Below are 24,911 nucleotides of genomic sequence, written 5' to 3'. Positions count from 1 at the left end.
TGTAAAATAGCTAAGAGCCTTATGGATCATCTCAGGGATCATTTACCGTTTTTAAAGAAAATTTACATCGAATGGATGCTTGCATACGCTGGAAACCGCGTCATTACTAGCAAAGACCGTCTCACTCGCTCACTCTACCACCTATTGGCGTCCCCATTTTCCTCCCTATTACAATCTGCCCTCGTTTTGTGGTTGGCGTGCAACGGTACACTGACGACCAACTGCACAGGAACAGCGACACACCTCAATTTAGGACCGCATTTAAAAGGGTCGGCTGTCGCCATTTTTTATTTATCCCGCGTGATATGATGATGCAACTGAGTGATTACATTGTACTGCTAAGTGGAGCAATGTTGTGACCACCTGCAATAATTACCATGTGGGGATCATCACGACTGTTAAACCTTGTTAATGTAATTACGCTGCCGTGCAATAATTGCGCTAACATGCAGAGTTTTTAGTGATGCACCCGCTTGGCGTTTCACCGTTCCCACCTTAGCAGATACGTCCTATTAGTGCAGTTCCATGGTACAGACTACAGGGTACCTCACGTGTCACGGTGCAGTGGGGTTATGGTGAGCTAAGAGCTGAGAGTTTTGATGCCTTTCCATACAGCTCTAAACTCAAACATCATATGCTGGCTGTCATGTATGTAAGCTCGAGCATTTTAGAGTCCCAGCAATGTGTGCTTCTGACGTCTGAGACCATCAGCTTATTGATTTAAGCCGATCAGACACGCACTTTGTGTGCTTTTACATCCCTCAGCAATGCCACCTTCTTCTTTATGTTATCGCCACACAGTATAAGCCATGGGCTGCCGAAACATCTCGCCCGATGAAAGCCTACTTCTTGGAAGCCTCGCAAAGCTCACATTCAAAGATAAGCACATGATCATGTGTTTCACAACGGCCGCGCTGCACAAATAAGCCGCGGAACACCGTGCCAAACGACATTTCAAGCCCACCAGCTGAGAATCGACCGTCCGAAATAGTTCCCAGGCTGAATCAAGGTTTGATTCAAGGAACTATTGACGGTCGAATGCTTATACCTATTGGCTATTGCTGCTGAAGAGATGCAGTTATTAGAGAGTATACAGACGCAGTTCGTAGCAATAAATAAGCAGGAGCTAGGGACAGTCTTTTACGACGTCGACGGTCGAATGGATGTCGTAAGGGAGCTTCATTCAATCCCACATTTGGGTGTTTGAACTAAGCTCTATCACGCATACCATTCCCTCGCCTGTCGGTTTAACCCTATTAGTGGCAGGCTCCTGGCTACCCCCTATTAGTGGCAGGGGTGGCTGTTTACGACCCCCCCTTGATATCTCGAGATCTAACGGGCCGATTTTCAAAATTCAAACGGCATTCGCTTTCGCTCAACGTGATCTACATTTCTAAAAAATAAAAATTAAAAAATGTCAATAGGGGGGGGGGGGGGTAGAGGGGGGTAAAAACGGGCAAATTGCAGATACATTTTAGACTGTTTATCACGGCCAGGTTTCTGAACCAATCTTAACGCAACTTTTGCCGATCGATAGAGAATGAACCAGGAATTCACATGGATCCTAAAAATATGCATTTTCGAAAATCATAGGCGGATACAGATCATTGAGATTGGGGGTACACAAAAAGTATAGTAAATAAGGTTTTTGTTGGTACTGTTTCTAAAAAGGGTGGTAATGGTCTTGTTATGTTACAATTTTCTTATGAGAGAACGACTACAATTGTATTGGTCATGCATAGGCGGTGTCAGGGCACCTATGTTGGGAGGTAAAACATAACCCCCCTTTTTGGACGCCTGGATCCGCCTATTATGGCAAAAACGTGTCAAAAGAGGATGCACAATAACTGTATATGTTATCACATGATACCTTTCATTCACTGTTCGTAAAACTGGTGCAGCATCGTGATCTTCGCCCAAATGACTCGCTTCACGAATAGGACCCCCAATTCCCAGTGCTCTGGAGCCGCCCCTGGTAAAGTTATGAACTTGAAATTTTCAGGGAATGTGCCCAATTTAGTTTTAGGAAAAGTCAGAAAATTTCAGCATCGTAGCTTCAGCGGTTTCGGAGATATTCCCGAAAAACCTGAGGGGTGGATAAAAACAACCCCCCCTGCCACTAATAGGGTTAACAAAGTCCCGTCACGCCCTCACACACAGCTTTCTGTCACCCACGGCACATCCCCCCTTTTCGGTCCATCACTGCTGACGTCTCTGCGGCTACTGACTGTCCGACCAGTCTCCGTTGATCCGTCAGGGCTCCTGCTGGTTTCCGGTTCGGCCGGGTCTGAGGACCGCCAGGCTTCTGGCCAGCCCGTGATGAGCCACCAGTGGTTGGTAGACGGAACCAGACGCCACCGGCGGCGGTCAGCGATCAGTCGGCGCTGTCTGACCGCAGGACAGTGGTGGCTGGGTGTGACGGCGATCTGTGACAAACAGAGGTGACGGCTCTGACACACGGAGGTGACGGAGGGGTGACAGGGTCACGTGACGCTGTGTGACACCACCCGGCACGGGGCCGGACGTGACGACTGGAAACGCGAGTCAAACGGGTCACGGAGCTGGAGAACGTTCGTGGGAGTGGGTGAGGCTGGGAAGGGTATGTAGGACGACACGGTAATAAATTTAAGTGAGAAAAATGTTAACAAATCGGAACGATGTTAAACATAAGAAAAAGACATACAAATTGGTTTATTTTACCCAAAGAAGCATCAATTCAGGTTTTCAAGTAGCACATTGAAGACAGGACTTGTAAGCGATTTTACCTATACAGTTAACACTTCGAGCATACTTTTTACCAGCTCAGCGCACCTGGACACAAATTACCTTAATTTCACTGAATCTATCACTAGATCACACCTTTGCCCCGTCCCAGCCGCCCCGGTGTCCAGATCACTTCGCGAATATCACAGGCACGCGATCTAGGAACCACAGCTTATGTCTGACGCTAGTTCCTGGACGCATTTCCCGTCAATTCCAGGTACCGCGATCGATCAGCGCTCTGAATGGCGCCAAATTATGTGTCTAGCCAGCCGTGCTCACCGACCCTCCATGGTGAGGAAGCAGACCACGGTGGCTCGGTGGAGGACCCCTCCTTACCCTCCCACACATCACACCCGTCACACACGAGTGCGATCACAACCCCCACCTGCGGCGGCCGCTCCCAAACACAATCTCCCGGCAAAAACCGCGCGCCGCGCGCTGCCCCACTTACCTTAGCGCCCACTCAGCTGGTGGCCAGCGGGGTTACGGCCGCAGCAGCAGGCCGGCGGCGAGCCCCAGCAGCAGGGTGGCCGGGCCAGCACGCGCGCACACCGCCGGATTGCCGCCACCGAGGGTGCCAGCTGAATGGGAGACGGATAGGGAGGTGGTCAAACGATAGACACGGCGACGGTTATGAAGTTTCATAAAAATAAGCCACATAAATATTATGTATGTTTTACGTGTTGTTTCTGCTGACTACCGCCGAAAAAAAATATCTGTTTCGTAGGATCGAGACGGTCTTTTTAATGGAGACGAATGCAGCTCGAGAAGTGCAGCCTAAGTCCCCATCGTTTGGGCGGTCCGAGGACCGAGCGCTGTCCTACGCCTCGTGCGTTTCTTGGAAGATCAATACAGAGTTTGGTGGGTTCGACGACGCTTTGTTTGAGATTTATTGAGACCATTGACCGCAGTAAATCCTGAGTTTCAGAGTAGCCCATAACCAAATACACAGAGTGAAGTCGTAACTGTAACAGAACCACGATAAAAAGTGATGTGGATTTAATGTCAAATCAGCACCACTCTTCTTGACATTCAAAATTAAATTATTTGTCTTCCAGTGAACGAAAATGCTTGATAATGTGTTATGCAGCATATTGTTCCTAGTGCTTAGGCTAATTCTAGTTTGATTCATTTCTGACTGGATTAATTATGCGCTGTGGTACCCGAGAGCCAATAATGACGGGATCTAATGGTAATATGACGTGACGGCCGCTGCCCATGACTTTTTCATTAGCCTGCTATTGAATGCTTTATTAGCACTATGATGAGAGTTTGTATATGGGGAACATCCGATGCGCACCCTTTGCTTTGCTCATTTGCCCATATTTGCTCGGTGTTCGGCTTCCATCATCACCATGGCTTTTATCGATGGTACTGTAGGTAGGTAGGCTGTGCCGCAATACACTGTCACTGCAGGTAGGTAGGCTGTGCCGCAATATATTGTCAGTTGTCACTGATTGTAGGAAGGCTGTGCCGCAATACACTACCGGTAGGTAGGCTGTGCCGTAATACACTGTCACTGCAGAGGTAGGCTGTGCCGCAATGCACTGTTTCTTCTGGTAGGTAGGCTGTGCCGCAATGCAATACAGGAAGGTAGGCTGTGCCGCAATGCGCAGAAACGATCATATTATACATTTCCCGATTATCAACTTTTAGTTCCCGACGTCCGTAATTCATCTCCACCGTCAATGTTGTTGCAGCTTGCAAGGATTCATTCCGACTACGTTGCTGTGGCGTAACACGGCGCTGAAGGGTTGCGAAATAATGATAATCCAAATCACCCGAGTTACAGTTTGTAAACAATGACGGGCACTGTAAGTGAATGTTATTTCTCAATTAGGGCCCACTGAATGTTGTGTAAGTATCTCAGTTACACGTAATTTCTACGGTAGTTTGATACAGCACGACGTGTAATTCGTTTATACGATGGCCCCTCCGCTGTTCATGAGTTTTATGATGCCATGACTGCCATAACGTGCCATGAAGTCGGTCTGTCCGACAAAAGAAGTGCGAGCAGTTACAGCCAGAACACCACATGACATGCACTTAAATTATATGAAGGTTATTCCCAATAACAGATTGTCCTCAGACAGTAACAAAAAGCATGCAGTTAAATTTTGAAATGAAATATCGTAACAGGAATCGTCCATTTGGGGGTTCGTCTTTGGGAACGACGCCTCTCTTGGCTATAGGCGTTACCTGTGCTTCGAAGTGGGCTTTGCAACTCATCTACATATGCAGTTTCCGTGACGAGCATTTTTCACACACGCAAAGTGAAGGTCTTTTCGGACTGTGAACACTGGTGTCACTATTGACAAATGGCGAACAGGTGGCCACCACCCCTGTCATCATACTGCTGGTCCATCAGTCCTGTCACGCTGAAACGTGCCACCGTGCAACTGTGCAACGCAACTGCGTGGGTTTGCGTGCTTCTGAGCGGTGCGTGAACATGGTTTGGCCCTGTCTGCTGAGGACCTGAACGAGTGCTTTTACACGCCATTGTCTTTTATGTACACATCATTGCCATGTATGGTTGCATATTTTATGCAGAACGAACTCACCACTGTTATGTTGGGTCTGACGAACAGGGCCCTTTCCTGCGAAAACAAAAGAAATTGTTACATTTCCACGCATTTGAAGTCGTGATTATTTTCATCATTCTTGGATGATGAAAATAATCACCCCTTCTCTCGCTCTCACTCTGAATCTCTCTCTCTCTCTCTCTCTCTCTCTCTCTCTCTCTCTCTCTCTCTCTCTCTCTCTCTCTCTCTCTCTCTCTCTCTCTCTCTCTCTCTCTCTCCACCCCTACTCTCACCTGAACCTGGTGCCGTCCGGAACACGAACTTTTCGCTCGGTTTACTCCATCCGTGTTTGTTCTGCGCCAGGACATTCACCTCATACTCCGACTGAGGCTTCAGCTTGCGGATGACGTACTGATGGCTGTTGTAGCCGTCATCGGCGGCGTCATCCAGATCGTCCTCGGCGGCATTCTTGTCCTCGTAGCTGTCCTCCTCCTCCTCCTCTAGGGGGATGACCGTCTCCAGCCAGGCGGTTCGCCAGTACCCCACCGGCCGGTTGGCGTCCGTCTGGGGAGGATGTAAAGTGCCGCGATGTAAATCATGAGCAGAGCACAGTGCCGCTTCTGTCTATCCGTCCCTTTGGTGTTGTGTGGGGAGGATAAGCGCTATGCAGTGTGTGTGTGTGTGGGGGGGGGGGGGGTACCTACTTGTCGCAGCGATGGTAAAAAGTGACGACTGTGTTGTTGTGTTGGGTTGAATGTCATTATAGAAGAGACTGCAGGGAATCATGTCCCAGAATCCGTGAGACAAAAGCTGAATAGAAACGGGATAGAAAAGGTCAAGACGTGAATGGATTTACACTCCCGTATCATAACAGCGGTCATGTGCCTCTTGCTACATCCGATGCTATTCGTATGCATGCCTGCAGCTTTGGAGGTGCGCGCCGTTAGACAGACCGCTGTACCACCTGGGGCTTTTTTAGGTGCACCCTGCCTCCTCTGTATGAAGAAACTCCCCCGCCGGAACCCCAGCGCAGCTTCTGTCCGTCACACGGCAAACAGCCGGGCCCGAGTGGCCTTTTCTCTGGGCCGACCGAACGCACAGCCGGTTTCAGAGGGTTCTCCCGGGTAAATATGGCGACAGAGTGTCGGCAAACAGCCATGACGGCGCTGTGGACAGGCGGTGATTTGCGAGACCAACTGCTACGTCCCAGCGAAGTGCGTGGGAGTGGATTCATGTCTCGGCATTCATGCACCCCGTGAAGCGTGGCAGTGTTGACAAAGGTGATTCGTAAGAATATCAGCCGAACATCGCAACTCATTTAGCCTTCGAGGTATCATCTGACTTTTAAACAGAAATTGCGAAATGTTAATCCGTATGGTTGTTTGGCTCTTGCCAATGTCAACTCACCCCTGAATTCACCGTAAGATTATTTATCCATTATTGAGCCCATCTATCTATTGTACTCGCTTGGCCGTACACGTGTGCACATCATTGTGATATCATCGATGATCCCAACAAACTGGCATATTTACCAAGGAAATAACAGCTAACCTAGTTCAATAATGCAGCAATGGCTAGGTATAATGACATTGTCGCTGTGACGGCGCGCATGATTAATAAAAGAACAGTCCTTTCTCATCAAGTCAGTCACCTGCCGACACAGATCAATAACATTGGGAGCTGCGTTCGACTGAGCCGGTATCTCCATGTGAGGCCTATGTACAAATTGCTCCACGTCGTCTATTAGCCTCATGTCCCAAATCTGTTGTAACACTTCTCTCAGCCACCTAGCTCCACTCAGTCCCCTGAAACCGCCTGATGACCGCCCGCTGCGTCTCGTTACCCCCCCCCCCCCCCTCTGAGAGACGACGGTGCCCAGTCTCTCTCCCTAACAGCGTCGAGACCGACGCGACGCGACCGACGGGCGCCAGGACCGGCACTGCGGCGGGGGAGGGGGGGGGGAGGGCGCTGCAATGCACTATCGATCGCCCAAACCGGCCCGGCTGGGGCCGGCGAGAGGGACGCTGCAGGTCGGCATGAAGGTCGTGCAGAAATGAACGTGGGGAGGAGGAGGGATTGGATAGTTGGGATGTACCGAAAAGGGAACAGACTCCATTCGTTTGTGGTTTATTGATTTTTGACATAGCATGCACATGAATGGAAAAAAGATAATACCTAGTATCGACCAGGTGTGTTGCGTCACTGCTTAATACATTGTCCGTAATACCATGATCGCAACTAAACGAACGCTGTCACCGAACTGTCTGTTTGTCTGTCTGTCTGTCTGTCTGTCTGTCTGTCTGTCTGCCTGCCTGCCTGCGGGCGGATGCTGTAACGCAACAGGCCAAAAACACGATCATAAACCCAAGAATATGAAGATAAATGGAGATGCTATACATCATAACCGCCGTATTTTATGCAGTAGTGCCTATAACGTCCCGGCGTAAAATCACGTTTGCTAGATTTTATAGGGATTTTTTTTTGGGACATGCTAGCGAATAATTCAACTTGAAACTTATGCGTGTTGTTCGTGCATTTGTATGACGTCGGCCTTTATGTTCGCCTCTAAAGGGTATCTCTGTCTTGCCATTTATACCTATCGATTGTATGATTTGAAAATGCTTGCAGCCTAACGATTTCAAAAGGTGGTACTTTATACCTCTTATTAGATAAAACTTGGCGACCATGTGACCTTTAAACTTTAATGAACCACTGTTATAAAATCTAATCAAGTCGCAGCATCTCGAGTAGGGTGGTCACCAATGTTGGATTACTGAGCATCTGAGGGGTCAGTTTTAGTTGCAAAAGCAGTCAACTGCAGCTGTTTTACAAATATTCAACAACAGGCAGCCACAATCTTTTGGGCCTAATGCTATCGTAACGCCCCCGCTTATCGAATCAATCATCCCCAAACACCGACTAGCATTTCGCCACGGCTCGTGGAGCGTGGGCGTGTTTTCCCCGAACGGAACCGGCTGCCGAAAGTTCGCGTATGCATGCGATTCAGCAAGGCCCAGTCAGTTGCAGCCACATGGCACCGCTGATCCGTCGATCCCGCTGATAGCCTACTGAGGCGAACGGAATCTCCGATACACTAGGCACCAAACTCGTTCTGTTGGCCAACGCGCGGCTGCCACCGGGCTGCACTGGACGGGGCAGTGGCGGTCTGGTGTGTGTGGAGCACGGAAACCGGCACCGTTATATTGAATGCGAAAGTGAGGTGTTATGCGATTGATTCAATAGTTAAATGACTGATAATGAATAGTGAATACTTTCTATATCCAAATTATATTACGATTTTAACCAGTTCTTATTACGGCAAATGTTTCAAGTCCCGTTAAAAATCAACAAATATTTAATCTATGCCGGCAGGTTCTCCAAAGCAAATAGGGGAAAGGTAAAGACGAAGTGTTTTATTACACTGTTACAAACAAACAGCTCCACAGTCCACATTTCGCCGTTAGATTGCAGCTGTTTGAGTGCAATACCCACTTTTCCCCGTTTGATTGCAGCTGTGTCCCATATCCCCCGACCACCGGCGTTGCCCCGCCCTGTCCACATGGCACCGGTGGCAGTAAATCATTAGCAGCCATTGTCTCCGGACCGGTGATGACAGCTGGAACCGCCTACCAACCGTGACACCGGGCTGACGGATCAACCCCACCCCACCCCTGGTGACGTCATCGTGCACAGGGGGGGGGGGCACATCCGCAGCGGCCGGCTTTGAAGTGAGGTCATCAGGGGGAAGGTCGTGACTCGTGACCGTGGGGTGCTGCGACACGGAAGGGTGGCTCGGTGTTCCGCACTGCATTGGTCGGGAATGGCAGGAGTAGATAGGGACGGTATACAGGACGGGTTATTGTGATCCGAACAACGCAGCCCTTTGATAACAGTAAACAACCGCATACAGTCTATAAGAGTCACAACAATCTGTGTCAGAGTTCAATGTTGACATGTCAGCTCTAATTCTGGCATGCATTGTTGCTCTTGCGAAGTACTTCATTCACTAAAAGTAACACAATTTATGAAACACTCGTCGATTCACCTGTATTTTTAAGCCATAAAATGGCAACTTTACTGGGAATCTGAAAAAAAAAAAATGTGTAAAATGCGTATCAATCAACAATTCAAATTGAATTCTTTATCTTCCAAAAAGAGACAATCAAAGGTTACATAATTTCTTAGCTTCTCCTGTCTCCAAATCATTTTTGACCTCAAAAACTTCCTTCCGATAAAAATAGCGGTTTGGGCGTTGCCACGGGGCTGGGGCGTGCCTGTACGAGTGCGGCGAACTTTTAGACATGTCGGCGGTGCGCGAACCACCATGAATGACAAAACCCCAGGTGGCCGTAAAAACCGCTACGTGGAAAGAGACATTGGCATTGTGGGAGGAAGCTAATGATAATGTTCGGCACTCACGCTTCCGGCGCGGATTATGGGACACCGCCAGCCGCAAGGTGCTGGTTAGGTGGCGACTGTCGCATGCCTAACGCGACGCTCGGCAAAATTGGAGGAGACTGTCGCCTGTGCAGCGGTTGTAACGCGACGCAACAGGCACATTGTGATGTGAAGATTGTAAACTGGCTGTCAATTATGGTATTTTGACGATACGACGAGCAGTCAGGAAAGGTCCAACGAATGAGCATTTCATCGGAAGCAGCAACATTGAAGCTCTAAAATGCCAAGTTTACTAGTGTTTTCCTGTTGCAGGCAATCCCGCACGGCATAAATACCCGTAGTATTCAACGCTAAGCCTCAAGCCGTGTATAAGAATATGCACTCAATGCAGCGATCCCCCTGTGGGTGACGGGTCTGCCGATGCTGCGACTCTGTCAGACTGTGTTACCGCCTCTCCTCTGACATTCACCGCTCCATTAGCTATTCAAATCCCACCCGAAGTCGCTGTTTAAATCACGGTTTAAATCACGGCTTAGTGGGCGGAATTCCTGCCACTGTCTCGTGCGACTGCTGCCGACATCACCTCCGCCATCCGTCACCCGAGACCGTCATCGACGTCATCACGCGGCGTCATCGCTCGGCGTCATCACCGTTCACCTGAACGGGCCGCGCCGGGCAGGTAGGAGCGGCGGCGGTGGTATCATCATCCGCCTGTCTCCTCCCCCGCACACTGCGAGCTTTTAGAGTGGTATCACTGACCGGCCGAGTCGCGGCCCAGGTCATTTGGAGGTCGCCTGAGGACGCCAGGTATGCGGCACATCCGTAGAGTCGAGCTGAGTCAGGGCTGAGTCAGGGCTGGTGAGTCACAGAGTCAGTTGACTCAGCGCTCCGCGAGACAAGTGTCACTGAGAGGCCACGCCGAACCTCGACAGCGGTGCACTTCGGGAAATGGGGAAATTATACGGATGTTTCGGAGAAACACTTGGGGCTCTGTTAGTGGCTCCGATAGAGCTGTGCGCCTAACGGCACCAAAATATCTAATGAATCGAGACAGTCATGCACAAGTTTGGTCTCCCTGGTGAAACGAATTTCACGAATTAGATCAATCGTTCAAACGAACGAATCAGATATCGTTCCGAGTGGCGTCATCGTGATTTTCTCCTTGTCATTTCGGTAATGTTGAGCGTCGAAATGGTTAAAGGTAAGGCGGGTAAGGATAACTTCCAGACCCCATGATCGTTGATGTATACATGATATACATGATCGTATGATGTAGCCTGCTCGATTGCACTCAGCCTTACTATTCGCCGTCGGTAGATGAGTTTGTAGGCCATCAGCGGCGGGAAGCTGGGGGCCCACCAGCGCAGTGTGTAGGTCTCAGACTCGGAGCCGCGGGCTGGAGAGGTCACCACGGGTCGACCGGGCCGACCTGCCGGTCACAGAGGCGTGACGTCATCGCGGGCCGACCGGGCCGACCTGCCGGTCACAGAGGCGTGACGTCACCACGGGCTGACCGGGCCGACCTGCCGGTCACAGAGGCGTGACGTCACCACGACTCGACCGGGTCGGTCACAGAGGGTGTAAGGGCTGACCTGCCGGTCACAGTAGGGTGACGTCACTTCGGGCCGACCTGCGGCCACAGACGATTGACGGCATCTGAGGCTGGTTTACAAAACAGCAGCCGGAATAGCCTAAACACTTTAGGTACGACATTTAGGTATTGTGGATGACCATAAAGTAAAGCAAACGGACCAAACCTTGGCAATGCATCGACTTCGAAACATGAACTATCGGCAGATGTCACGAAACTAATCAAAGGACGAATACAAAAAGACGCCATGCAAAAAATTGCTTAGCCATTTATTGTGGAACGTAAATGCACCTCCACGACCAAATAAGGGTAAACAAAAGTGCAATGCAACACAGCACATAACAAACAAGGTCTGGACAATAAACTGCTGATCAACTACGGTATCACCATGAATCGAATCAACATAAAGCCGAGTTGAATCTCATATGACCTCATACGGCAATAAATATGTCATTACCATCGGTGCATGGTATGAGATTTGCGGGACAATGGCTCGGGGCTAGGATGACATCAGCACGAAAAAAGGAGAGGCGTGCACTGAGGTGTACATGGGTCAAAACGGAGAGGAAAAGGTTGTAAATGGCGTCAATTCACGGGTGCGGGTCGGTTCACCGGTATCTTCGTCGTAAAATGGCGTAGCAGCAGGTGGTCTAACATTACCGAGCTTTGCTGGGGATGGACATAAGACAAAGGCATGTTATGAATGACAAAGTTATATGAGAAAGTTTGCATCGGTCCATCAAAACGAGGAACGGATGCGTCGCATCATCCGCCGAATTATATGTCATGGAATGTGACCAACGGCTTATCAGCTGATTACTATTATCAACTCCCATTTCATTTGTTCTGAAATGGGTAGACAAAACTTATAGGAAGGCCGGATGTTCGTATCTAATTGCAGTGACCACTAAATCGTCGGGATCCTGGCAATGCAGCTGTCACCACGTGAATATGATCACGGGGGACGCGGGTAGGTAATGTCCCCTCCCAAGTCCACACGCACCGCCATAACCGGATGCAATTTCCGGGCCCACTCTCCCCTCAGCCGGCCCGCTGCCGGAATCAGAATACCACCCTGTTCCCCCCCCCCCGCTCCTGCTGCTCCCACGCACCTAACAAAGTAATTGCGTGCGTCGGCGTCGTTCAGGGTGAAATCGCAGCCAGTGGTCGGCGAGACCATGTGCAATGTTCCGGCCAGTGGTCAGACCAAGACCACTCGGCTGCGGTTTGATGGTTCGGTGCACGATGGGATCACAAACGCCGCCAGAGTTTGGTGGTCCACAGGGAGGAGGTACATATAGTCGCACGGTGGAAAGAAAATCGTAAATTGCGGCTGGAATGAAGTGCGGAAGGAGCTCACGAGGCTCGGGTTTTCAAGAAAACGAAAGGTGTGAAGTAACGAGTTCCTTAGAAGACGTAGAGGAAAACGTTGAATGTCTTTTACCGAGTCCGGAGCTGTTCTGGCCCTATACCTCATCACTTGAGGCCCATGTGTGCCTCTTGAGCCACCTGGTACATTTGAGGTCACCTGAGAGTCTCTGAGGTCACCCGAGACTACACTGAGTGTCTGCAAGGTCACGCTAAATGCATCTGAGGTCACCTGAATGCCTCCGAGGTCAACTGAGCTCTGAGGTCACGTTGAATGTCTCTGAGGTCACCGTGACTTTTCTGTGATCACCTGATGATTTCTCTCCCACCCACCTGTGAGGACGACGGGCGCCTCGGCTCTGCCCAGCGAGTTTTCAGCCTCACAGACGTACGTGTCCAGGTCTTCGGACTCGACCAGCATTGTCAGCCTGAACATGCCGTCCTCCTGGGTCTGCAGGTGGTGACCCGGCCGGAGCGGACGGCCGCTGGTCCGCCTCCAGTGAACCTGCAGGGTGGGACGGTGGCGAGAGGTCACTGGTTATAGGTACTGCGTTCAAAGCCACATGAGGTCTAGGATGGTATACTTCCCATATGTCCATTGGGTGTACCATTGACGCTGAATTTAGGCATTCTGCTTGTACCAGAACATGTTAGAACCGTGTCGGAGCGTCTGCAGCGATCCGTCACCCTCGGCGAAGGAGGCGGTGATTATTCCGTTTCCCAGCGGCGGTCCTGTGGTCGGATTGATGACAGGTTTGTGGTGACAGTTTGAGACCGGTCCGCCGACACTCACCCGGCGAAATGGAGACGGATCGCCGCCCCCGCGGTCCAGAGGTGCCCGAAACGGCACGGCGCATACATTACCAATCGACCCTATTTGTGAGATTCGCGTATCCACCGTTACACGGCGCGCTGTGTATTGGAGACGGCCGAGGAAGATGTATTGCCGACTGCGTGTGGTATATGGTGATGACGAAAATGGATGATCGGCTCATGTGCTGTCGTTGATGCGTCGGTCGGTGCTTACAAGGCCTTATGCACCGTTAATTGACGGCGAAAATCAAGAAAGCGTTGATGTCGGTAGGAGTGCGCTTCTACACTTTGTGTAGTTCATAACAACGCATTGCATGATAAACTAACTGGCTCTGTGCATGGGTGCCAGATCTCCAAAAAGCTGCTTGTGTAGGATATCTGAACGAGGTTACGTGTAAGAGGTAAGAGAACTCACCTATTCTGGCTGGTGTGAATACGCTTACCTTTGCCGGCGGGTGGGCCTCGACCCGGCAGTTGAGGACCGCCTGGTGGTCCTCTCCCGAGTGCACCTCCGGCTCCGGAGCGGTCACTTCCGGAGCAACTGAGCACATAAAGGCGGCAAAACAGTCAACTACGCACTGCACAATACACACAGCATTAGGCGGGTGGTGATTGCAATGCACTTAAGTAATACAGTGCAATTATTATTACATCAGTGTAAATCAACAGTACAATCCGTGGTATCGTGTTGTTGCTGGTAAGACGCAGATAAGTTTTTCTTTAATGCCAGCATAGCAAATCATTCGCCTAACGCCCCAACATCGCACCAGCTCTAGAAAGTCCTATGTGCGTTTTCGACTCATCATGCGCCCTAATGGTCGACCGCTGGGGGCTCCAGCCGCAAATTGTCACATCAGAGGACGTCCGACAAAAAACTGTTGACGTAGCGTGCGCCCGAGAGAGGGTTGCGTCGGCGCAGAGCGACGATTAATTCGGGGGTGTCGGTCCACGGCCCGGTGTGGGGACGGGAGAGAGGGGAGGCAGGAGTGACTTAGCACTCTCGGGCACTCTGCATGAGGGACTTTGTCAACGCAACTGTCGCCGGACGTTATGCAGACGGGCTCTTTTAGGACTTGCACTGCATAAAGGAGCGTCCGAGTGATTTTATTTCTGAGTTCCATTTTCGTATCTTGCATAAATAAATAATTAAATAGGTTGCAATCCCGTAAACTGAGTGACCACGAAATTTTGACTCATGGGGATTTGCGTTGAGATTCGCGTTGGTAGACGCGGTCTCCAAGTGTGAAAATGTAAAAAAGCAATCGGGTTTACATTCATTCATAGTTCACACGGGTGAATGAGTGACTGTAGATATCTACTGATAAGTCGGAGGACACTTGATTATTGAGTGAACAGGAGAGCCATTTAGGTACGGTGCTTCACAACGATGGCCTGCTGACACTGATTCTTATCTCATTGCAGGTTACATGAAATTGACCAGCACTACTTGATCACCGTATCAGACCAAGTGGACTTCTTAGAATTGATATTTGATAAACAGGGACACAGATAATTTTCTGATATGTGGTAATGTGAAAGGCTCCGCCTCTGCCTATGTCATGTTTTTGCAACATTTTTAACCTGTGTCACCCACAGTTGACCTGCGCCCCTCGCGGTTGACTCGTGTCACTCACAGTTGACAGCTCATAATTGACCCGTGTCACCCACAGCTAACCCATGTTACTCACAGTTGACTTGCAGCAGCAACGTGCGGGTCTCTGTCCTATTGTCGGCAGTGGTCACAGTGCAGCGGTAGGTTCCACGATGGGCCGGCATCACCTTACCAATGTCCAGTCGGGGTCCTCTCAGCATTGACTCGCCGTACGGCAGATTGCCCTCCTGGGAGCAGAAACGGACTGTCAGTTGGCGTTGTGTACCGAGGGAAACAGGTGCGCCCTTCTACATATGTATAGTTACAGACACGGGCTATGGAATCGGAGAAACAGTCGATGTCTGGAAGACGCTTTAGACTAGATAATCCATCAAAACGCGATTGTTGAGACTACGTGATGCTAACACTTGCTAAACAGATTGCATCGTGAGGAATTCACATTCCTCCCCAATGCTGTCAGACCACTCGTCTGGCTTCCCGTTCCGGTGTGATCCTTGACCTTCGGAGCCAGGGATCATCCCTGGATCGCATGTCACCACACAGCCATAACAGGGCCGAGGCGCGCCATTCATTGCTGGCCCGCTGCACCGGCGGCGCCCCGAGGACCCTTTTAGCTTATTGCCGCTCAGGGTCGACGGGTTCTCATCGTGCTAAAACGCCGCTACTGTCCATCGGTAAACGATCTACAAGCGATTGGAGCGAGTGCAGATGGTAGACTCTGTTAAATGGTGCGAGTACGTTTGTGGCATGAAAGATGAGCAGACGATTTTTACTGGGCAGTTTACCTTTGAGCGATTTGCGGTTAAGATTGATAGAATGTGCTTTAAATACACGTCATGACGACGAAAATATTAAGTTGACTAGGACAGACGAAAAAATCGCTAAATCGATAGAACTTGTAGCAAGACGCCTGCTTCGTGAGATAGAATATGACTCAAAAGACAGTCCCATCGATTTCAGATTTGTGCTAGGGCACTGTTGGATGACACATTATTTGCATTGGAAAACGTGCTCATGTGAATCCTTCCTTTATCCTTTTGATAAATTTTGTGCTGAATTATCATGACGTAATCCCATCGAAGAAATGACATTCTGGGACACTGCAGTCCCATTTGGACGTAATAACGTCAAAATAAGCTGGGAACCGAAAACCCGGTGAGTGACACGCCTTGTTCCCCACGATTAGCGTACTTCTATGTGAAAGAGTCACCAATGAAATAAATAAGATAGTTCAGTAGGCAGCCGACACAGCGAGCGCGAACTGTTTGACGATAAGGATCGATAATAATGACTCGAAGGACCGCATTTCACATACGAACACCGTTAGATGGTTCACCGTCTCCATAGGGTTTCAGAGTTTGCCCGTAAAAGACTGTCGAGCGCGAACAAACAACCCTGCTGGTCTGTAAGCAAAATCGTTGCATTCTCCTAGCTACCTTTTAATCGTTCGACCAGTTCGGTCACCTCATTCTATTCGTGCACCGCAAGCAAAGACCGGATGAGCGAATGACTCTGACACGAGTGCCTTCGTTTAATCCGAGATTAGCTATTTCCGCGCCCATCCGCGCCCATAAGTTCGTTTAAGATATTGTTCAAGTACCCACTAAGACGTCATTTAGAAGTGATATCGTCACATATGTGGTAGTAAAATAGTTATTCAGCCTGAATAGATGCAACAGTAACAACGAGCTTAGAGTGCATAATTGGACAATACGACGGTCACATATCGTGTCTAAATTTGCACGAGTTCACTATTGCAAACTACGGCACCAAGTTCCGCATGTGAAGATAAGGCATGAGATCATGTCCGTGTGACAGAAAAACATGTGTATCATCCAAACAAACAAACAAACACAGGCTATAGCATCATTCATGTAGTAAAACAAAGAGCGTTATTTTAATGGGAAAGAAGTTTATCTAACGAAAGGTCTCCCTCTAGGCTCCGTCAGCCGGACTCGTCGACGCTCTAGCCTGGCTCGCTGACTCTCTGTGCTGCTCGCTGACGCTCTAGACTGACTCCCCGGCTTGACGTTTCCATCCGACAGGGATGGTGTGGGAGCACCCCTCACCTGTTTGGTCCAGGTAACTGTGGCGCGGGGCTGTCCGGGCGCCCAGCAGGACAGGCTGGTGGCCTCATCCCTCTCCACGATCCTAACGCCATCCGCGGGCTCGGTGACCACCTGAAGGGATGGGGCTGAAAATGGGGGCGGGGGCGGTCAACAGGCGACAGGACAGGGGACGCGACAGTCAGGAGGCGACAGGGGTAACAGCAGTCAGTATATGGCGACGGTCAGCGGTGGAAACAGTGTAGCTGCGACAGAGACGGCAAAAATGAAGAGGGAACAGCGACGGGGACGGTGACAGTATCTACGACAATACGTGCTCTTTAGCATCTGTGGCAATGGTAAGTGACAGCGGACATTCTGAATAGAGAACTCGCTTGCTTCAATGCCCAGTTTCGGTGGGTTTGATTTTGTTCGGTGGGTTTGATTTTGTTTTGTTGTGTAGTGCTTACTATGCAGGTCGAAGGACCTCGAAAATTCGAGCTAGTCATCATTGTGGAATGCTGCAATATGCATGAATGCATTGCTGTAAAAGTTAAAACATATGGATAATACACGCCTGCAACACGTGGTCAGCAACCTGAATGGATGAAAATTGTCCAGGAATGTCTGTATAAAGATGAAAGATTCAATGGATCATTGCGATCTAAATTGAGCGAATAAAGGGAAGAGCGCATCGTGCTCGTCAGTCTAATTACCTACCAGTGATCATATCATTATTATACCGTGTACCGTGAGCGGATTGGAAAGCATCCGTGCAGGTATTCGTGTGTCTATCAGCCACGTCATCAGGTCCCAGTCGCAGCTGCCCCCGGTCACGTCAAGGTCGGGGCAGCTGGCGGAGTGGATCCACAGCCAGGCAGACAGACAGCACGGGGGGTGGAACGCGCCGGCAGGAGCACTCCAGGCCAGTGGAGTTCATGGGGGCTACAACCCTTATGGAGTTCTTACGGACAAACTCCAGTGAAAAGTGATGTCCGTCGCGACAGTTGCCTTACATGGCGAGACCAACAACAGCTTTCAATCTCATTTGATGGCGAGCTGGCGGGCGACGGAGCTGGCTCGATGCACGGCAGCATTGTCTCAGAGAAAGGGCATGGCACGCGACTTAGGGGCGAGAACCGGCGATAAAACAATAGACGGCAGACACAGACTCGATTATGATTACGGTCGGCACACACGAAACGCGAGTGTTGCAGGAAATAAACGGAACAGCCTGGGATAAAGGATGGCCGCCGCCCAGTGGGCGCTTCGCGGCAATGTTTTAGATCTGCGGACGGTAGAATTCTGCTTAAGCAATGGCTGCCAAGTAAACAATGGCCATGAACGCCAAGTAAACTACAATTGACGAACATGTCTGAAATTCACCATAAAATGTGCTATAGAACCATCGACACAGAGTTGAGTTTCATGCAGCTGCTTTATGCGATGACGATAAGGATTTGTCGGGTTTGGAAGGATTGGTGTCATCCCAAACAGACTCGACGGTTAGTCCATTCCATGGGTTCCGGACGGTGATGGCTCATTTTGCAGCTGTTCGGCCTCCATGACATAAATGGTAGGGAAATCATCCGCTTTTTATAGCGTTTGCCATTATGAATGCTTAGTTATTCCAAAGTTTTTTTTACAGCCATATTACGTCACGTTGCAAAACGCTTGTTATAATTCCTTATTACAAAAGGCCGATACATTTAATTGAATTGGTGTTATTAAACAGATGCGATAACCCGTTGTAACAAAAGAGAATTGACAATTACACCAACCATTAAATTATCCACGTCACGGGCTATAGGAGATGACCGTGATAACACAAACGCCGCCTCACATCGTATACCCCTTTCTTGCGAAAAAGTACCCGCCTCAAAGTTATGTTAATTGTAATTGTGATAATTATAGTTATGATTATAATAGAACAGATGGGTGTTACATCGGAAGTTTTGTGCCTGTCACACTTGTTCCCTTATCGAAATATAATATTACCAATTTCAAACCACAATGGAGCCCGAAGAATTCCCGGGACGTTTTATCGGGGCTTGCTTTTGAATCACCCGATCAGGACACCAGGGATCCCCTCTGCTGAGCCTTGCCGATAAAACAGAGTGGAAGGTGTGTACGTTTCAGTGATATAATTTCACTAGTAATGCATGTAGCATCGGAAGGTGTTTATGAGGCCATTGAACAATGCGTCTCTTCACTCACATATCGACCGAATAAAACAAATTTACCAGTGGTACGAACGAGCGAATGGGAGACGTTTAACTAGATATACAGGAAATGAAACCAAGTGCCATGCTATCAACCACAGATTTGCTCCCGGTTTAGTCATTGTCACAACAGCGGCACTCACCACTTCCCAGGGTCCTGCCGGCCTCCTCCTTCAGCGCCTCCTCTCTGCTCCTCACGTGCACCCGGTGGCTGGTCTCCGTGAAGGCGCCCTCGTCGCCATACGCCCGGCACGTGAACATGCCGTCGTCCTGAGTGGAGGCTGAGGTCAGCCGCAGACTGCCGTCGGCCAGCAGATGGAGGCGACCGTCTGCAGATAGGGAGCTCTGCCCCTGGAACAGCGGCCGGCCGGACCGGTACCAGCGTACCGAGCTCTCTGACCGAGGACCAGGGCAGACGGGTCAGTGCGGCACATCTGCTAGGTGCTCAGCTCATAGAAAGGCTTCTAGTGCTACAATGACCGTCGCTAGTCATTTACAAGACATTCTACGTTCTTACATTACCATATGTTTATGCACTGTTGTGTAGGTGGTTCTGTCTATGATAACGCTCACGTAACAGTAATACGAGTGGCAACAGGGTCGTGCTCCCGACCGAGGGACGCCTGATGGCGTGTCACAGACGGGGCGTGGTCGGCAAAATGACACCGCGACACGCGTCCGCTGACAGTCCAATGGCCAGGACAGTCACTGCATTGGCGGCGGACGCGGTACATGTATCTACACTCTGTAAATACATTAAACATCACCAATGTACATACAGGCCACCGCGCGCCTAAAGAGGCTGGCATGGGGAGGCACGGTTTGCCCGAGAGGTTAACTCTGTATCGCCACTCACTTGTCATCATGGCGGAGCCACAGGGCAGGATCAGAGAGCCCCCCTCCTTCACGCTGAATTCCACTGGTGCGCTGGCAAGGGCGCTGGAGTCGAACGTTCCTGATGACGGCGCCTGGAGACTGGCAGGTGCTGCAGACTCGTCTCTGACCGGCTCAGCGCTGCCGACCTCCACAGCAGCAACATGGATGGATGGCGACCAGAGCTCAGACGGCAGCTGCTCGCCAGAATCGGCTGTGTCGTCATCAGCGTCTGTGTCGGGATCGTGATCAGTCTCAGAGTCCTCGTGCTGATCATGAGACGTTTGCTGGTTTTCTTCGCTGACGTCTATTTGAAGCCGTTCTTCCGGTGCATGATGGTCGCCAGTCTCGAAGTTGTCAGGCTCAGATTCCTTCTTCCGACCGTCAGTGCTTCCTTCATGATCCTCTTCCTCTCCTTGAGCACCCTCTTCTAGGGGCTGCTCCAGCACTTCATGGTGACTATCAAATTCAGCATCAGACACATCCGCACTACCTTCCTTAGAGTGTTCAGGATGAGTTTCAGCAGTTGCTTCTTCCTTCTCTTCGTGTGATAGCCGGTCCTCCACTTCTGACAACTCCACGGTCTCTTTTTCTTCTGCTAGCCCAGCTGCATCTTCAGACTTCTCTTGAGTCTCACTAGCAGCGTCATCCGGCTGATCTTTCAGGATGTCATCGTCCTCAAGACCATCGTCCTCGACCACAGCAGGCTGTTCACCTTCAACAATCTCCGGTCCTGGCTCTTCTCCGGCGGGGTCAGTGACCTCGGCGGTCAGTTCGTCCCCTGCTGGATCCTCCGGAGGGTCCTCGTAGTCCAGAAAGGGCAGCTCTCCCTCGGAGACCGGGGGCGGTGCCTCGAGGTCGGCGGCGACATCCGCTGTCGGCGCCACCTCTGCCGCCGCTGAAACACAGCACACGTCCGACAAATTTGTCACATTAGACCATGGGAACGGTGCGGAATAAATTCAGGTAACAGTGTCGACGGGTACATACATTACTGAAACCCCGAAATATGCTGGCAGCTCGCATGTAAATTGAACTTATTGAGGAAGCAGGTGTGTGAATTATTTAAGCCGATAATGCATTGTAATCCGAGGTGTAAGTCTCGTTAATGAAACCTGATCGACCATTTGAAAATGAAGCTGCGCTTTGACGCAACTGACACTGGATAAAGAGGATTATTTGAATACCAATCGAGGCGCCGCATTCCGCGGAGTTCCCTCCCGTCTTGTGTTCCGTCGTGTCTGCCTCCCTCCTGTCCCCGCCGGCCGGAGGGTCCCGCTGGCCGCCCTCCCGCGTCCCATCGGAGGGGCGGGCGCCGAGCGAGGGGCGCCGCGGCGCCGCTGACGCCCAAAACAAATGATACCAATTTGATTCGTTAGACGGAGTGGCCATTGTGAATGAACACAAAGAACCCAGAGGCGGAGACTCGGCGGAAAAACCGGCCAGAAAACTGTTTTGTCCACGCTTCTTTGCCAAGGGTGCCGTTGCTCTTGCCTTTGCGAGGAGCTTTATGTCGCTTTTTTGGTGTTAATTTATAAGGGCCGGTCCTAATGCATTTCTCTGTTGGTGCATGTGATGCACTCTACGAAATAACTGACGTCGGATTGACCTCACCGGGTCTGTCATGGTTGAGCCGCCACTGATTTGAGCCGGGAACTGATACAGATCTACAGCTAGGGCACCAATGGCAACTTAGCGGCCCCCGGCTAAGAGCCGTTGGGCGAGGGCTAGCTTTGTCGTTTAAAATGTACGGCATTTTCGGAGCTAATTCGAAGACCTGCCTTATATCATAAACATCCCGCATATCAATGCCCTCAAACACGGAGCTATAGCTGCTGGTGCATGGATGACGTCACCGGACGGGTGGCCCGAAAATTGAGCTGCCAGCCCCACTCCCGTGAAACTACCAGCTCTAGTCGGCTGGTCGCGTCGGAGCAAGTACTTCAACGACGCAGAGAGGCTATATAAGTGCCTATATCCATGGACATTGGACACGTCATGGGCAATGACCGGCGGATATTTCTTACTGGCGGTCATCTCGCGCCGTTCCCATAACCTTCCGTAGATCACGCTGATCTTTATCGATCAAAAATAGGTATGCTGACTGAATTATCGTTTACCTGTGAGCTTCCCTTTACACCTATATGTCCCATGTACCTACCTATTTAGCATTTTTCCTATATATCTTTGTTCCTATGTTGCTCATTACATAAATTTCCAGAGGCGAGGCTGTTCTCCCGGGGTTTCTGACGTGCGTGAAGTTAGCGTCGTATTCCGCGACGGATTCAGCGTCGAGTCCGAATTTAAACTAAACCCAACCTATCCGATGCAGTTTGGGACGCTGATTCCGAATATCGTATTCATTTCAAATTTCAAGGTCATCTCCAAGGTCAAATCACGGATTGAAATTGAGTCCCCGATTTTTCCTACACCGATCGTCCGATCCGATTTCTGAAGGTCGCATTCGATAGCTAGGGTCAGAATCTCGAATTCCCTAATATATACCTTATTAAAAATATTTGACCTTAAAGGTCAAATCACGGATTGAAATTTTGAGTCCCCCCAATTTTTTCTACACCGATCGTCCGATCCGATTTCTGATGGTCGCATTCGTTAGCTAGGGTCAGAATCTCGAGTTCCCTAATATATACCTTATTAAAAATATTTGACCTTAAAGGTCAAATCACGGATTGAAATTTTGAGTCCCCCTATTTTTTCTACACCGATCGTCTGATCCAATTTCTGATGGTCGCATTCGATAGCTAGGGTCAGAATCTCGAGTTCCCTAATATATACCTTATTAAAAATATTTGACCTTAAAGGTCAAATCACGGATTGAAATTTTGAGTCCCCCTATTTTTTCTACACCGATCGTCCGATCTCATTTCTGATGGTCGCATTCGATAGCTAGGGTCAGAATCTCGAGTTCCATAATATATATCTTATTAAAAATATTTGACCTTTAAGGTCAAATCACGGATATTTGACCTTAAAGGTCACATCACGGATTGAAATTTTGAGTCCCCCGATTTTTTCTACACCGATCGTCCGATCCGATTTCTGAAGGTCGCATTCGATAGCTAGGGTCAGAATCTCGAATGCCCTTATATATACCTTATTAAAAATATTTAACCTTTAAGGTCAAATCACGGATTGAAATTTTGAGTCCCCCTATTTTTCTACAACGATCGTCCGAACCAATTTCTGATGGTCGCATTCGATAGCTAGGGTCAGAATCTCGAGTTCCATAATATATACCTTATTAAAAATATTTGACCTTAAAGGTCAAATCACGGATTGAAATTTTGAGTCCCCCTATTTTTTCTACACCGATCGGCCGATCCGAATTCTGATGGTCGCATTCGATAGCTAGGGTCAGAATCTCGAGTTCCCTAGTATATACCTTATTAAAAATATTTGACCTTAAAGGTCAAATCACGGATTGAAATTTTGAGTCCCCCTATTTTTTCTACACCGATCGTCCGATCTCATTTCTGATGGTCGCATTCGATAGCTAGGGTCAGAATCTCGAGTTCCCTAATATATATATTATTAAAAATATTTGACCTTTAAGGTCAAATCACGGATATTTGACCTTAAAGGTCACATCACGGATTGAAATTTTGAGTCCCCCGATTTTTTCTACACCGATCGTCCGATCCGATTTCTGAAGGTCGCATTCGATAGCTAGGGTCAGAATCTCGAATGCCCTAATATATACCTTATTAAAAATATTTAACCTTTAAGGTCAAATCACGGATTGAAATTTTGAGTCCCCCTATTTTTTCTACAACGATCGTCCGAACCAATTTCTGATGGTCGCATTCGATAGCTAGGGTCAGAATCTCGAGTTCCCTAATATATACCTTATTAAAAATATTTGACCTTAAAGGTCAAATCACGGATTGAAATTTTGAGTCCCCCTATTTTTTCTACACCGATCGGCCAATCCGAATTCTGATGGTCGCATTCGATAGCTAGGGTCAGAGTCTCGAGTTCCCTAATATATACCTTATTAAAAATATTTGACCTTAAAGGTCAAATCACGGATTGAAATTTTGAGTCCCCGTATTTTTTCTACACCGATCGTCTGATCCGATTTCTGATGGTCCCATTCGATAGCTAGTGTCAGAATCTCGAGTTCCCTAATATATACCTTATTAAAAATATTTGACCTTAAAGGTCAAATTACGGATATTTGACCTTAAAAGTCACATCACGGATTGAAATTTTGAGTCCCGCGATTTTTTCTACACCGATCGTCCGATCCGATTTCTGAAGGTCGCATTCGATAGCTAGGGTCAGAATCTCGAATTTCCTTATAAAAAAACTTATTAAAAAATATTTGACCTTGAAGGTCAAATCACGGATTGAAACTTTGAGTCCCCCTATTTTTTCTACACCGATCGTCCGATCGAATTTCTGATGGTCGCATTCGATAGCTAGGGTCAGAATCTCGAGTTCCCTAATATATACCTGATTAAAAATATTTGACCTTAAAGGTCAAATCACGGTTTGAAATTTTGAGTCCCCCTATTTTCCTACACCGATCGTCTGATCCGAATTCTGATGGTCGCATTCGATCGGTAGGGTCAGAATCTCGAGTTCCTTAATATATACTTTATTAAAAATATTTGACCTTAAAGGTCAAATCACAGATTGAAATTTTGAAACCCCCTATTTTTCCTACACCGATCGTCCGAT

At 49.1% G+C, this 24,911-nt stretch overlaps 1 protein-coding gene across 1 annotated transcript in view; it reads right to left on the bottom strand.

Annotated features, from left to right (window-relative positions):
• Positions 1-2,022: 2,022 nt before the first annotated feature.
• The window catches only part of LOC122365668, a 36,851-nt gene continuing 13,962 nt past the window's right edge, over positions 2,023-24,911 (bottom strand). Inside the window, exons 2-12 of the mRNA XM_043337087.1 lie at positions 20,191-21,105; positions 19,478-19,729; positions 17,137-17,261; positions 15,144-15,294; positions 13,899-13,996; positions 12,976-13,147; positions 10,985-11,112; positions 5,579-5,849; positions 5,325-5,360; positions 3,215-3,344; positions 2,023-2,426 (exon numbers count right to left, since the gene is read on the bottom strand). Of these exons, the coding sequence (XP_043193022.1) occupies positions 3,247-3,344; positions 5,325-5,360; positions 5,579-5,849; positions 10,985-11,112; positions 12,976-13,147; positions 13,899-13,996; positions 15,144-15,294; positions 17,137-17,261; positions 19,478-19,729; positions 20,191-21,105 (2,246 nt within the window). The 3' untranslated portion in view covers positions 2,023-2,426; positions 3,215-3,246. The remainder of the gene's footprint in view (positions 2,427-3,214; positions 3,345-5,324; positions 5,361-5,578; positions 5,850-10,984; positions 11,113-12,975; positions 13,148-13,898; positions 13,997-15,143; positions 15,295-17,136; positions 17,262-19,477; positions 19,730-20,190; positions 21,106-24,911) is intronic.

Source organism: Amphibalanus amphitrite, unplaced genomic scaffold, assembly GCF_019059575.1.
Source record: "Amphibalanus amphitrite isolate SeventyFive unplaced genomic scaffold, NRLGWU_Aamphi_draft 000756F_arrow, whole genome shotgun sequence".
NCBI lineage: Eukaryota > Metazoa > Arthropoda > Thecostraca > Balanomorpha > Balanidae > Amphibalanus > Amphibalanus amphitrite.
This window is presented reverse-complemented; position numbering and strand designations above follow the sequence as displayed.